Source organism: Morone saxatilis, unplaced genomic scaffold, assembly GCF_004916995.1.
Source record: "Morone saxatilis isolate NCDOM2014 unplaced genomic scaffold, NCSU_SB_2.0 Contig16, whole genome shotgun sequence".
Taxonomy (NCBI): domain Eukaryota; kingdom Metazoa; phylum Chordata; class Actinopteri; family Moronidae; genus Morone; species Morone saxatilis.
Genome location: NW_023339718.1, coordinates 13,578,354 through 13,591,044, shown reverse-complemented (window position 1 = coordinate 13,591,044; position 12,691 = coordinate 13,578,354). Strand labels below are relative to the sequence as shown.

The window sequence follows — 12,691 nt, the reverse complement described above, 5'->3', positions numbered from 1 at the left end:
TGTGTGTGTGTGTGTGTGTGTGAGTTGTGTGTGTGTGTGTGTGTGTGTGTGTGTGTGTGTGTGTGAGAGAGACAGAGAGAGACAGAGAGAGACAGAGACAGACTTTTTCCTTTTTCCTTTTTTTTTTTTTAATAACCCATTTGGCTTACAGCTGTGCTGCTGTGTGAGTTCCTGTCATGGTTCTGCCAGATTGCTTGTTTGATGCTTGATGTTGTACAGAATAGTTTTTTACTTGTGCTTGACCAGACTGGGACCTTTAAAGCCACAGCGCTGTGCCCCCAGAGATAGAATTGCTTGTATCAGATAAATAATTTGTCAAAAAATAGTTTTTTAGGGGGGTTTTAAGCTAATAGAAAAAACATTCATTATTCTTTCACAGCAAACTCTCTGACCTTGGTATTTTAAACCTCACACAACTTTAAGTGATGTGATTAAATGAGAACTTGGTTTTCTATCTTCACATCACAGCAATCTACAACACACTGTTTGTTAGCTGAACAGTCTAACTAAATTAGCAAAGCTATTTCTAATTTATCACCGTCTTTGTTATGGTAATTATGATCTAAACTCTCCTGGTGTGACGCTGCAGACGTTTGATGAAATTGCGCTTCTGTTTTTGCCTCTTGAGTGTGTGAGCGAGAGAGCGAGTCTAAGAGTGTGCGAATTATTTAAAAGGCATTTCAGGATGTAGGTTGCTGGAGTTGAATGTTGCTGCCAAGTTGACAGTATTTTGATGTACATTCTGCTTTTTACTCTCTCTGTTATCATGTGAACTTTAGTTTAATTTAGTTGACTGTCAACAGGTAAATCCATATGTAGCCTGAAAGCACAAGAGTTGTGTTGGAGTAAATGTGTTGTTAGAAGTACATTAAGACCACAGTGACTACCGCTCCTCCTTCTGAATGATGTTTGCTTTGACTTTTGAATTCTTTTTGATGTGGAGGCAATTGGTTTTTCACAGAAGCTTAAAGGGACTTATTGGATGTTAGAAACGTAATAGACTCCTTTGTGGGTTAAGCATTTCATATTCTCTGTAAAAATTTCCTCCGCAACCATCCAAGATTTTTTGTGTGCATGTTTTGAAAAGCCACTTGACGTGAAAACTTGAGCATTGACGCTTCTCTTTCTTCTCGTTTCTTCTCCATTACCAAACAGCATAGATAGGGTAACCTGCGATGCAGCCCATTAGTATTTCATGTCTTGACAGAACAAAGCTTGACAGCATTGCAGCTAACTTAAAAACATCATCCCAGATTTCAGAACAAAGTTAAAACATTTAAAGTAAACATTTAGACATTATATATTTACACCACATAACCCATTTTTAAAAAATTCAAATTTCAGTCCAGCATTTCATGTTTAATATAAATGTTTTGTTTTTTGCCCTCGTACTGACCGTGTGTGGTTGCTTTCTTTTGTCTGTTGAATCTCCCACAGCCATGTGAACCATTTCACAGGAATCGTGTATCAGAGTGTGTTGCTGTCTCAGAAGCAGCCAGTCAGAACCGTCAGCATGGATGACTCTGTTCAGCCCAACACTTCCCCTGGACAATGGCCAGGTAAATCAGGCAAACCAAACACATTTTCTCCCTGAATTCAAAGAAACAACGCATTTTTTAAATTCTTACATTTTATTGTATTATTGACAAGTAAAATTCCCAAACCAACAATGTGTTTGTCAGTCTCTCATTACTTGCCAACCTCCCTGCTTTGTCTGTCGTTCAGCTCCAAGCTAAATGTTCCAGGTCAATTCCTACTGAGGATATAAATTGTTTGATACAGATCATGAATGTGAAGTTGCATTTTATTTAAAGGCTCAGTAACTTCCTTAGAAAGCTAGGAACTGTAGATTTTGACAAAGGTTACTCAAACATCAGTAAACTGTGCATTTGCCAGGGACAATATTCAGCTCTGGATTAATACATATTTGGTGCTCTAGTGAGTTTTTACAGCAGCAGGATGGTGTATCTGGGATTGAGTCAAATTAAACTACAGTGCCCATGTTCATTATAATGAAGGAACATGTCACCCAGTGCAACAATGGCTCTTTGATGTGTTTTTAATCGTTTTTGGACATCAATGGAGGTTTTCGGCACAGAAAAATAAGTCATTTTAGGATTTGACAACACAGACAATGCTTGTTAGTAGAATCAATTCACTGTTGGTTTTGGTCTTTTAATAGAAGAGAATTGTCAATCTTTTACTATCGAGGCAGAAGTTGTCTGTACAAGGTGAGAAAATAAAAAAAAAAAGGCCATTTTAGGTCAAAATGTTGCACAAAAAAAAACTTTTAAGTACGTGGACAACCTCTCCTTTTCTTTTGTATGCTGATTCTTGTCCTGCACCTGTAACTAACTGGGGATGTATTGCACGTTATCCATCTTTTCAGGGTTTTGCTTTAATTAAACCTTTCAGTTTCAGTTTATAAATAAGTCTTATTTTCTGTTTCTTTAAATCCAAATGTGGCCTGGTGTGTTTTTTGTGAAGTTTTTTAATTTTTAATTTTTTTTCAATGTAATTTTTTACATTAGATATTTTATTTAGAAAGCTCAATATTGTGGACAGCTATTCAAATTGCAGTCCTTGTACTTTACACAGTTTAAATGGTTCTTCAAATGTTGTTTATCTGTCTCTCTTCTGTCCTTTCCCTGCTTATCTTTCTTCTCATCCCTCTCTCCAGGCATCACTTCTCTGATTCGCCTGTTGAACTCAGCAGGTGAGGAGAGCCAGCCAGGTTTAGCTGTGCTGCTCTGTGAGATCCTGACTGCTGTCTTCCTCAGTCTGTTTGTTCACGGCATGGCCACTCACTCCAGCAACGAGCTGTTTCGCATCATGGCCCACCCCCTCAACAGCAATCTTTGGGTGACGGTGTTCGGAGGAGGCGCCCGGATCCCTGTCATAGAGAAACCCAACAGCCCATCAAGAACACCCCCACCAGGTTAGTAGGGATTAGTTTGGCCTGAGTGGCTGTCTCTCCGTGTGGGGTTTTTTCTTTTGGAGGTGACCCAGTAGCTAAATCAATTCAGTCCTGCTAAATTAATTGGGTTCCCGTCTCTAGGTCATAGTGAAATCCATCAACCTATTAGTGTGGGAGCTGTTTCCCTCACACCCTGTCTGTGCTACTCTCTCATGGTTGGCAGAGGAAACCTGATGTAATGCAACTGTATCTCCTATTTATTGAACAGAATGTAGACATATTGAATGACTGTTTTTGGGAAGATATTTCAATATTTAAAGCTTTGAAAATTCATGAGTGGGTAGAGTCCTGAACAGCAGCTGAAACCAAAGTTTTAAAAATTTAACAGACGCTTTCTTTTGACACTTTTATTCGACTCAGCCTCACCAAGCGGCTCAGACAGGAAGACGAGACGATTCAGGCTTCTGTCATCGCGCAGTGGATCCAGAGAGGAGTCTGGGATAGAGCGGGAGGGCCCTTACAGTCCCAAGCATGGCCCTTTGTTCGAACAAGAAGCTACCTCCATCTTTAAAGAACGATTTGTCCCCCCAGACCTCAGCATTTGGGATTACTTAATTGCCAAGGTAATCCAGAAAATCAATAACTACCTCCCAAAAATCTGTTAAATCATATCCACTCCTTTTCTTTCTTTTATTAGTCTACCTTAAGTGTATTGACTTTTCATTGGGATGTTACATAAGCAGTGTTTATGTGTAACAGCATAATTATATTTATAACATATTGTAAGGCTTATGTTATTGTTAATATCTCATGCTGGCAACTTAATAATCTAACTATGTTTATCTGCTATAATACTCAACACGTGCTTAAGGTGACAGACAGCAAATGAAAGGAGGAAAAAAAAAAAAAGGATTTTTTGCGTGTGTTTCTGTCTTATTTATTTTTGCTATTATGTCTGGTCTTTCAGCCTTCACTGCCACCATCAGAAAGCAGAATTGAATATGACTCGGAGGAGAGCCAGGGCAGTCAAGACGAAGAAGATGATGATAATGAATATGAAGATGTGTTTGACCCCAACTCACCGCAAAGAGAGCATTCGAATCACAATTCATACAGGTAATGACACAGCGCTGAGTGGATATTACTGCAAAGAATGCCTCTTCTCTTCAGTTCAAGCTGCCTAGAGTAAACCTGCATGTGTTAACAGCTGTTTGTGTCTTTCTCTATATAGCCCCAGTTCCTTTGAAGACAAATTTGTAACCACTTAGAGCATTTATGTTCTAACTGTAATCTGATTTCTGATGGCTTCTTCTCCTCCCAGTTGGTGTTTGATGCGTCTGGCAATGGTTCAGCTGGTGTTGGTTAACCTCAAGTCCTTTTACCCAATGGCAGGATATGATCTATTAGGTAAACACAAAAATACACCACACACACCCTCCAATGTACTAACATCCAGGAAGTAGATAAGTGCTGCCCCATTTCTCCCTGCATGTTTTTTGCTAATCTTATTGCCTGCTTGTGTGTGCATGCTTCTATTTAACGCAGATCTGCCTGTGGGCTCTCCTCTGTGTCACGCTGTGCTGAAGACGCTGCAGCGCTGGGAGCAGGTGCTGCAGAAAAGGCTGGAAATCTTCGGGGGCCCCCCTTCCAAGTACATCTTCACCCACCTCCAGGATGAAACGGCCACACCTGGTCCCGCTCTGCTCAGACACAAGGCCCTGTATGAACCGTCCAACACCCCGTTCAGGTACCATCACGAGCTGGTTAACTCAAGTAAAAAAATTATCAGTCAGACTAAGTCAGTCTGAGTGTGTTTGGGGATGTACATGTTTGTATTCACGCAAAGCCTTAAACAGGTTTGTTTGTGAGTAGACAAAGTAATTAACCTATGCTTTATGCTAGTGCTTCAGCTTTTAAACTTCTTGAATTAATATGAACATGATGCTGTTCAGTTGATTAGTTTGCCTTCAGCATCAGCTGTATGTGTACTACGCATCCATACCAGTAAAATGTATTTAGAAATTGTTCCTCAAGAAGTTATACCCTCCAGCTGATGTGACCCCTGTAGATTTCCGCATGGCTTGTACAGTACGTACTGTAGGGATTTACTGCTCTTTGGGGAACAGCAGTTACTGTATGTACATTTGATGTGTTTTGCCTTAAGCGCCAGATATGTGGAGTTTTCAGGACAGCACCAACGGCCCAAATCAGAAATAATATTTTCTAACACATTTTATTGTGCTTCAGTGAACAGATACACGTGATTTAATGAGCATTAGTGTTAATATGCAGGAGGTGTTCTTTTCTTTTCAGGACTAGCCACCCATCAGCGCTGCCAGTGAAGCGACTGTGGCAGTTTCTGGTCAAGCAGGAAGAAGTGCAGGAGACTTTCATTAGACACATCTTTACCAAGAAACGGGACCCGAATGAGGTACACAATTGTACAGTTAGTTTACAACGTATCAACCTACTGCATGAACTGTCTCTATGTTGCACAGCTAGCGCATTGTAATAATTGTCACTGAATAACACATTAACTATTTTGTTATGATAAAATCCACAACATGTCTTGGTATTTACCTCCAGGCAAACTGCATCATTATTGCTTTTACATCCCTGTTGGCACGCTTGTGCTTGTTCCGCATGCCAACCACATGTATTATTACCGCCCCCAGTTGCATGTTAATGCTGTAATTTTATTTAAATAATTACACCCTGTTTGATTAACAGCACAATAATTCAGTTCCTGTGTGTGTTTGACTGCATGGTTCATCACTGGTTGTTGTTGTTGTGTGTTGCGTGTGTTTTGTGCGCGTGACTACCCTGTGCTGCTTCCCCAATCATTAAAGTCGGGTGAGGACCAGACTGACAATATGAAATATTCAGGAATGGAGGAGACAGGAAACCATAAGGTACTGCCGCTTCAGATACATTTTGACTCATGTTATTGGGGAATGGGCTGGGGTCCAAATGTCAGTACTGACCGAAATGTGTCCATTGGACCAAGCACTGAAAAGAATCCAAATTATTGAATTACTTTTATTAACTCTTTGATTAGATATTGCCTAATTTCAAAATATGTATTCAAATTTAGTACTGTATTTCGAAAAATTCTTGTTTTTATGAAGTATTACATTCAGTAAAGTAAGGTATTGGCACTGATATCTGAACTCAAACAATGCCCAGCCCTAGGGGTGGGACCGACTTTCTTGTGGTAGGGTCTGGGCGATTATAATCTTGAAAATGTAATTTTAAACCATGCCCTTTTCTTGTTTTTGTAGTATGTCATTAAAGCATATCTAGGGGGCTTCATGACTGTGACATGAAGACTGCAGAAAATACTATAGTATAGATAACAATAATAGTAGTAGTAACAAAAGTGAAATCGGTGTGATTTTAAAACCTGTATGATTGGTCACACAGTTCACCAGAGTTCTTCACAGTATATGAAAGATCAGTGGGTCAATAGCACACCAAAATCAAGTTTGATCAGTTGTAGAAGCTAAAACTGTAATTCAGATTTGTATACGATTATTCATGCTCTCTGGTAACTAAACTCTGAATTATAAATTATAAAGTTTCTAAGAACCAGCCTGCAGCAGAAAATGGCATTGTTTTATCTTAGAGTTTTTGTTGCATGTGTGTGTTTTTTATTTATTAACAACAATACTTCAGTGAAGGCCACTTAATAAGTCATATTTTACTTTGTATAGATGTTTTGAAACCTTATGAAACATACTTCACACCACCGTACTGTAGTGTGGGTGGTACAGACTCTCCTGTTGATTAGATATGGGAACATGCATTTGCCTCCTACAGTAGAATAATAAATGTGGCCTGTCACATATAATCAAATAAACATTTAAAATGTGATCTTGCACAAGTACAATACGTGTATTTTCTGGTCTGAGTCTGTATGTTCCCGTCAGTGTTTGATATTAATCTTACATTTAGCTGTCTAAATATTCATGTGAATATGAGCCATAAATCTTAAATTGCACTGTACACTGATGCTTCGTAGAGGTTTTCTAATCATCTGGCTCTCACTGTGCAAGCTGCCACGTTGTAGCTACTCCATTTGGCTCAGTGTTAATTAACCCAGACTCTCAGAGGACAAGCTATGAAGCTGAATAGCTTCTGATTAATGGGCCCAACACTGTCGCAGTGAATCTGCGTCCCACAGGGATTATGTGCTTCGCGAAAATGGCAAACCACCATATTTAGATTACTGCAAGTCAAGTTTTACTTTATTCCATCTGACAGAGAAAGACATGGTCTTTTCCCCTTGAATAAATGCAGAAAAGACTTTAATTCAATCTCATGCTCAAAGGATGTCTGTCTCATTTTGAGCAAGATTGGCATCAAAATGTAACATCTCTATACAATATGCAGAGCCACAGTATAGCCAGCTCTGCATACATCCCATAGGACCTCTATGGTACAGTGTGCGCTTGTGCTCATCGCTCAAGGGTTGATGTGCTCATACTGTCTAATGGCGCTCACCCAGGTCTGCGTGCGGCTGTGGTTAACTGGTCTGATGCAACTCTCATGTCCTCTCCTAACCCTGAAAGGCCAAGACAAACAAGCACATAAATATAGAGTGTACATATTATGTAGTGTAGACAACAAAAGTAAGTTAGATTGAGCCATCAGCTCTGTTATCTTCTACAGCAAATCATTCGACACTTCATTTATCAAACTTCGCATGGATATTGTCAGGTCATTGGTTCTGTAGCGTGAAGGGAAATGTATCTGATGTTATGACTGTTTTGTCTGTGGGAAATGTTTACCAACGTAAAGTGTAATGATTGAATCTCCATGGTGGTGATTTGTGTGCGTTTGTTCGTTACTCTGTACAGACTGAGTCAGATCAGGGCTCCCCCGGAGGAAAGGCACGCATCATCCACAAGGAATCGGACATCATCACAGCCTTTGCCATCAACAAGGTACAACTCTTTTACACAGTCACTGAACAACACAATATACTATAAAAAAAGCATGCTGTATTTCCATTGGTTTGTCACTATATCTGGTCAATACCAGTCTTTTTATTTAAACCTCAGAATGTCCCCTTCCAGTATAATGTATATTTGTTTAGTAATATCATAATTCATCAGCACCATGGAGGCAGTGATGTGGGTACATACACACGCATTTTTCAGTGCAAAAATATTCAAACCATACTTGTATCTATTGGAAAACTGCAAAAATAAACTGTTTACGCCTAAAAAATCTACTACTTTTTAGGTGCAATATACCAACCATTTACTGTGAAACACTTTCGCTTTCATTTTCTTTGAGAACCTTTTAAAGCTGCTCTCATCAATATTTTAGGATGAATAGTAGGTCAAATAAAGAGTCAGATATTTCCCACAGGAGGTGGTGGAGACTAAAACTTATGGAGAGTGTATATTGGAGTAATAAGTGGCCAGAAACAAAAAAAATTAATGGTAAGGTTGCTCCGTGCCTGCTTGACGTGTAAATACGCGAACTGTTTGTCAACATATTTACCAATTAAGGTGAAAATATGTCAGTGTTGTGCGTGCCCAAGTTAAGTGCGTGCAGCCCAGCTGTGCATGGTAACCATGCTTTCTAGTATGGTATAACAGATGTTCGACTTGCCAAATAAAATGAAAATATGAATTCTGAATTTTAAGTTTTAAACTGTAGATGATTCAAAAAAATAAAAAAATACAAAATTTCAAGGCATAGCTTCACTTTGACCAGTGCACCTTCAAAGTCAGAGCAAACAATTCAAATTCAAAAGAAATATCAAATTGCTCTGGCCAGTGGCACAACTCTTACGCCATATGATAGCCCCTTTGATGTTGTTGAGGCTGTGTTTTCTTTGTTTGAAATACGAAGAGGTTTACACTGTGATACTCCTGCTTGAATATAGCTATTTATTTAATGGAAAGCAATGGTGCTGGTTTCTTTCCAACAACAATCAAAGGAAGGTGCATCTCAGGTCATCATTAAAGCAAAGTGTTGGATGGTTTTGTGACCACAGGCAGAATAGATTTGGTAAAAGTCTTTGTCTCACTCTTATAGAGCAAATTTTGCACATACATTAAGCCTTGACCTATTTTTTACCCTTATCCTCTCTGTCACCCACCTCACCCTATCCCCACCTCCTGTCTCTGTCTCTCTCCTAGGCAAATCGTAATTGTTTAGTCATGGCCTCCACTCATGACATCCAGGAGTTGGATGTGTCATCCATCTTGGCCACACAGATCTTGACATGGATTGATGACGATGAGGCTGAAACCAAAGGGTAAGAGAGTAATCTATGTGTGCGTTTGTGTGTCTGTGTGTGCCTACTGTACGGGTTGAGGCCAACAGCTTTGAGAGTTCATCCAGAGTAACATCAAGTCACCTTTTCACCCTCATACCAATAGAGCTAAATAGAGTGTGGGCGTGGGACAATGTGATTGGTTCAGTAATGATTGTGTAGGTGGTGTACATGCATCTACATTCTGTGTCCATATTTGGATGTGAAGCATAATCTATATGTGTTTGTGTGTGACTGCTACCTTATGAGATACTAACAGGAGAGGGTTTCTGTCAGTATGAGTTATCATTGCCCTGCTGTTATAGCTTCTTTATAAATGCACACAGTGCTAACTTAAAACTGTTTTCTAATGAACAAACATCATTTTGGCTGAAATCTCTTCTAAGGAATACCGATCCGACCAAATTTACCAAAAAAAAAGTGTTTCAATGTGTGCTTCAAAGTGTCAAGTGCAACTATATCCCTTCAACATTAAATTATGTTCCTATCATGAAAATATTGTATACCATTAATTAATTATTATTCTGTCTGTGTAGTGTTGGTGGTGATGACTTCCTGGTGGTCCATGCACGCGATGACTTTGCCGCCCTCCACGGCACCACGCCGTACACTCACAGTAGCCCCGGCACACCCATCAACATGCCGTGGCTGGGAGGAGTGCAGACGGGCCGAGGCGCATCTGTGGTGAGCTCAAGACCTGAATTTGTATGTGATTATATTACCTGAGCCATTTGTTTTCCTCTGTTCTCCTCCGAGTTATGTTTCTGATCTCAGTCTTTGATTAAAGGACCACTCGAGTGTTTTTTTGTGTTTTTGGCCATTAACTGCAAATTACTAGTACCTTACATATCTGGCATACAACTTTGTACCCTTGGAGCTAAATTGTACGTGTGTGTGGGCCAACATACTAATACAGTCTATACAAAAGATTGGCATGGGCCAGTAGGATAGGGGTGATAAGCAGCATGTAGGTGATCAAAGGCATATTTTCAAGTAGTCCAGCTTCCAGCTTCCCAAATCTGAGCATTAGCTGCCTTTTATGTCTTATAGTATGCTAAATTATTTGAATCTGGACTGTTGGCCTAAAAAAACATTTTTCACTACGTTCTGACATTTTATAGATCAAACAACAATTTGATGAATTGAAAAAATTGATCGGCATATGTATTATTATTAAACCTTTATTTAACCAGGAAAGGTCCCATTGAGATTAAAAAAAACCAAAAATCTTTTTCAAGGGAGTCCTGGCCAAGACAGCACAGCAACACAAACAAGAACAAGTCAAAACAAAACAGACACACAGACACACAGATAATATTACAACACATAGTGCGTCTATGACTCTAAAAAAATGCTAACAGTACAAATACTTTGTATAAATACAAATCAGAAAAAAATCAACAACTACAACGTCAGCTCAACAACAACACCTGGATGAATCAATCTCTTGCTTTTTCAATGTGGATTTAAAAACATTCAGAGAGATCAGATCTTTGAGTTTTAAAACATTCTGAAGGACATTCCAAACAGTTGGTGCTGAGTACCCGAATGCCCTCTTCTCTAGCTCAGTACGAACCTTGGAACGTAACAAATAATGACCATCACTTTTTAAAGAAATAAAAGAACAGAGGTATGGTGGGAGCAACCCGAGAATTGCCTTGTATATAAAAGTATACCAGTGCGTACGTCTAGGGGCTTGTAAAGAGGGCCATCCCACCCGGGCATAAAGCTCACAGTGGTGAGTCAGGGCATTACAATTCATTATAAACCTTAGTCAGTGCTCAATCCCGTCAACCTCGCCTTTGCCCAAGCTAAATTACGTTCCCGAATGACAACAGAAATATCAGGGGAAAACCAAGGATTGTCCTGCCCTTTAACTCTATACCTTCTAAAAGGGGCATGCTTATTCACAATCTTGGTAAAACCATCTTTAAAAAATGACCAGGCTGACTCAACATCAGCCATCAACTCATGTTCTCAACTCATGATCATGTTCCATTTAAAATTGAACAAATCTTGATAAAAATCTTGATACTTAAAATTTTTAAGATTTCTCTTGTAAACCAGGCGTGGTTTTGTTGTAGCAATCTTAGTATTCCTGACAGCAGCAATTACACAATGATCACTTAGATCATTGCAAAAGAAACCAACTGCAGAAAATGTATATGGAACATTAGTTAAAATTAGGTCAATTAAGGTGGTCTTCTCTGGGAATTTTGGATTTGGGCGAGTAAGAGAGTTAATCAACTGTACAAGGTTTAGAGAATCACATACAGTTGATTAACTCGCCTACTCGCTATGATACTCCTACCTCTTCTTGGCCTTCGCATTAGTATAAGTAGCAGAGTAGCAGTGGCAATAGAAGTATATAATAGTATATATTGCTGCAAAATCTACATATTGTGTTGAACTGCATTCTAAAAAAAGCTATATACATCAGGGAACTAACTTTTAAAACAAGTTTCTAAAATAGTTAAAAATAATCCAGACGAAATGTTATAGTGGGTCCTTAAGGCTTCACATGCATTAGTTTTCTTGTCAACATTTTGCTCAAGAGAATAGAAGATAAATGAGGGAGAAGTAATGTCTGGGAAAAAGGCAGAATATTTGGCTACCATTCTCTGTAAATATTGGTTCAGTTTGTATGAGGTTCCTCCACAAAATAAACATTTTACATATTGAATAGATTATCATACTTGTCCGACCTGGATACTGTATGATAGCATGTGAACATGTCTTTAACCTCCATGCATGGCTGACAAAGAGAGACCAGCCTTACAAAGAAAGGAGTGGAAGTCACTGTATGTGCAAGCTTGTGTCCTTTGAAATGCACCATTAATGATGGTTATCAGATGCAGCTCAGTGAGCATCACAGTCCAACCTTCACTAAGGACTTCACTGTGACTATGTCATGTATGTAGTTGCCGGCTGGTTCCAAAGTTACCATAATTCCCAAGATTATCAATCTAATAACTAATTAAAACAACAACCAACTTTACAGTTAAATGGTAGCAGACGTCAGACAGGTTGTGTTGTGTAAAATAATGTGTCCAAGTGGTTGTGACATTGCATTATGACACGTAAGTCAACAGAAGGTGAATCAGTACAAATAAAGCCATGCATGCCAGACAGTAGACAATAGATTATTTACATTCACACTACCATGAAAATGCCACATTTCATAGAAGCAGTCAAAGTCAACGGAAACCTGAAGACATGTCGCAATAAAGCGCAAGAGGACATGTAAATCTCCCCTTACAGATGTTTGTGGAAAGATTAGGATGGCAAGGCGATAGGTCATAACTTAGTAGCAGACCTTGTAACAGGAGGCAGATTGTAGCAGCTCTCACACTGCTCCCCTGGGAGCTGGCAGTGTGTGTAAGCTAAACTGTTACTTTACACAATGAGTTTTTTAAAGTATTACTGTTTCTCAAACACCTCCGTTCATGATTACACGAAAGGAGGCTTTACACATCTATATT

The 12,691-nt window shown here is 39.2% G+C and overlaps 1 protein-coding gene across 1 annotated transcript in view; it reads left to right on the top strand.

The window, feature by feature from the left end:
* dmxl1 (Dmx-like 1) overlaps positions 1-12,691 on the top strand; it is a 51,359-nt gene that overhangs the window by 30,110 nt on the left and 8,558 nt on the right. Inside the window, exons 32-43 of the mRNA XM_035658247.1 lie at positions 590-657; positions 1,438-1,559; positions 2,681-2,938; positions 3,338-3,540; positions 3,885-4,033; positions 4,239-4,324; positions 4,463-4,664; positions 5,231-5,348; positions 5,767-5,829; positions 7,777-7,863; positions 9,073-9,191; positions 9,746-9,893. Of these exons, the coding sequence (XP_035514140.1) occupies positions 590-657; positions 1,438-1,559; positions 2,681-2,938; positions 3,338-3,540; positions 3,885-4,033; positions 4,239-4,324; positions 4,463-4,664; positions 5,231-5,348; positions 5,767-5,829; positions 7,777-7,863; positions 9,073-9,191; positions 9,746-9,893 (1,623 nt within the window). The remainder of the gene's footprint in view (positions 1-589; positions 658-1,437; positions 1,560-2,680; positions 2,939-3,337; positions 3,541-3,884; positions 4,034-4,238; positions 4,325-4,462; positions 4,665-5,230; positions 5,349-5,766; positions 5,830-7,776; positions 7,864-9,072; positions 9,192-9,745; positions 9,894-12,691) is intronic.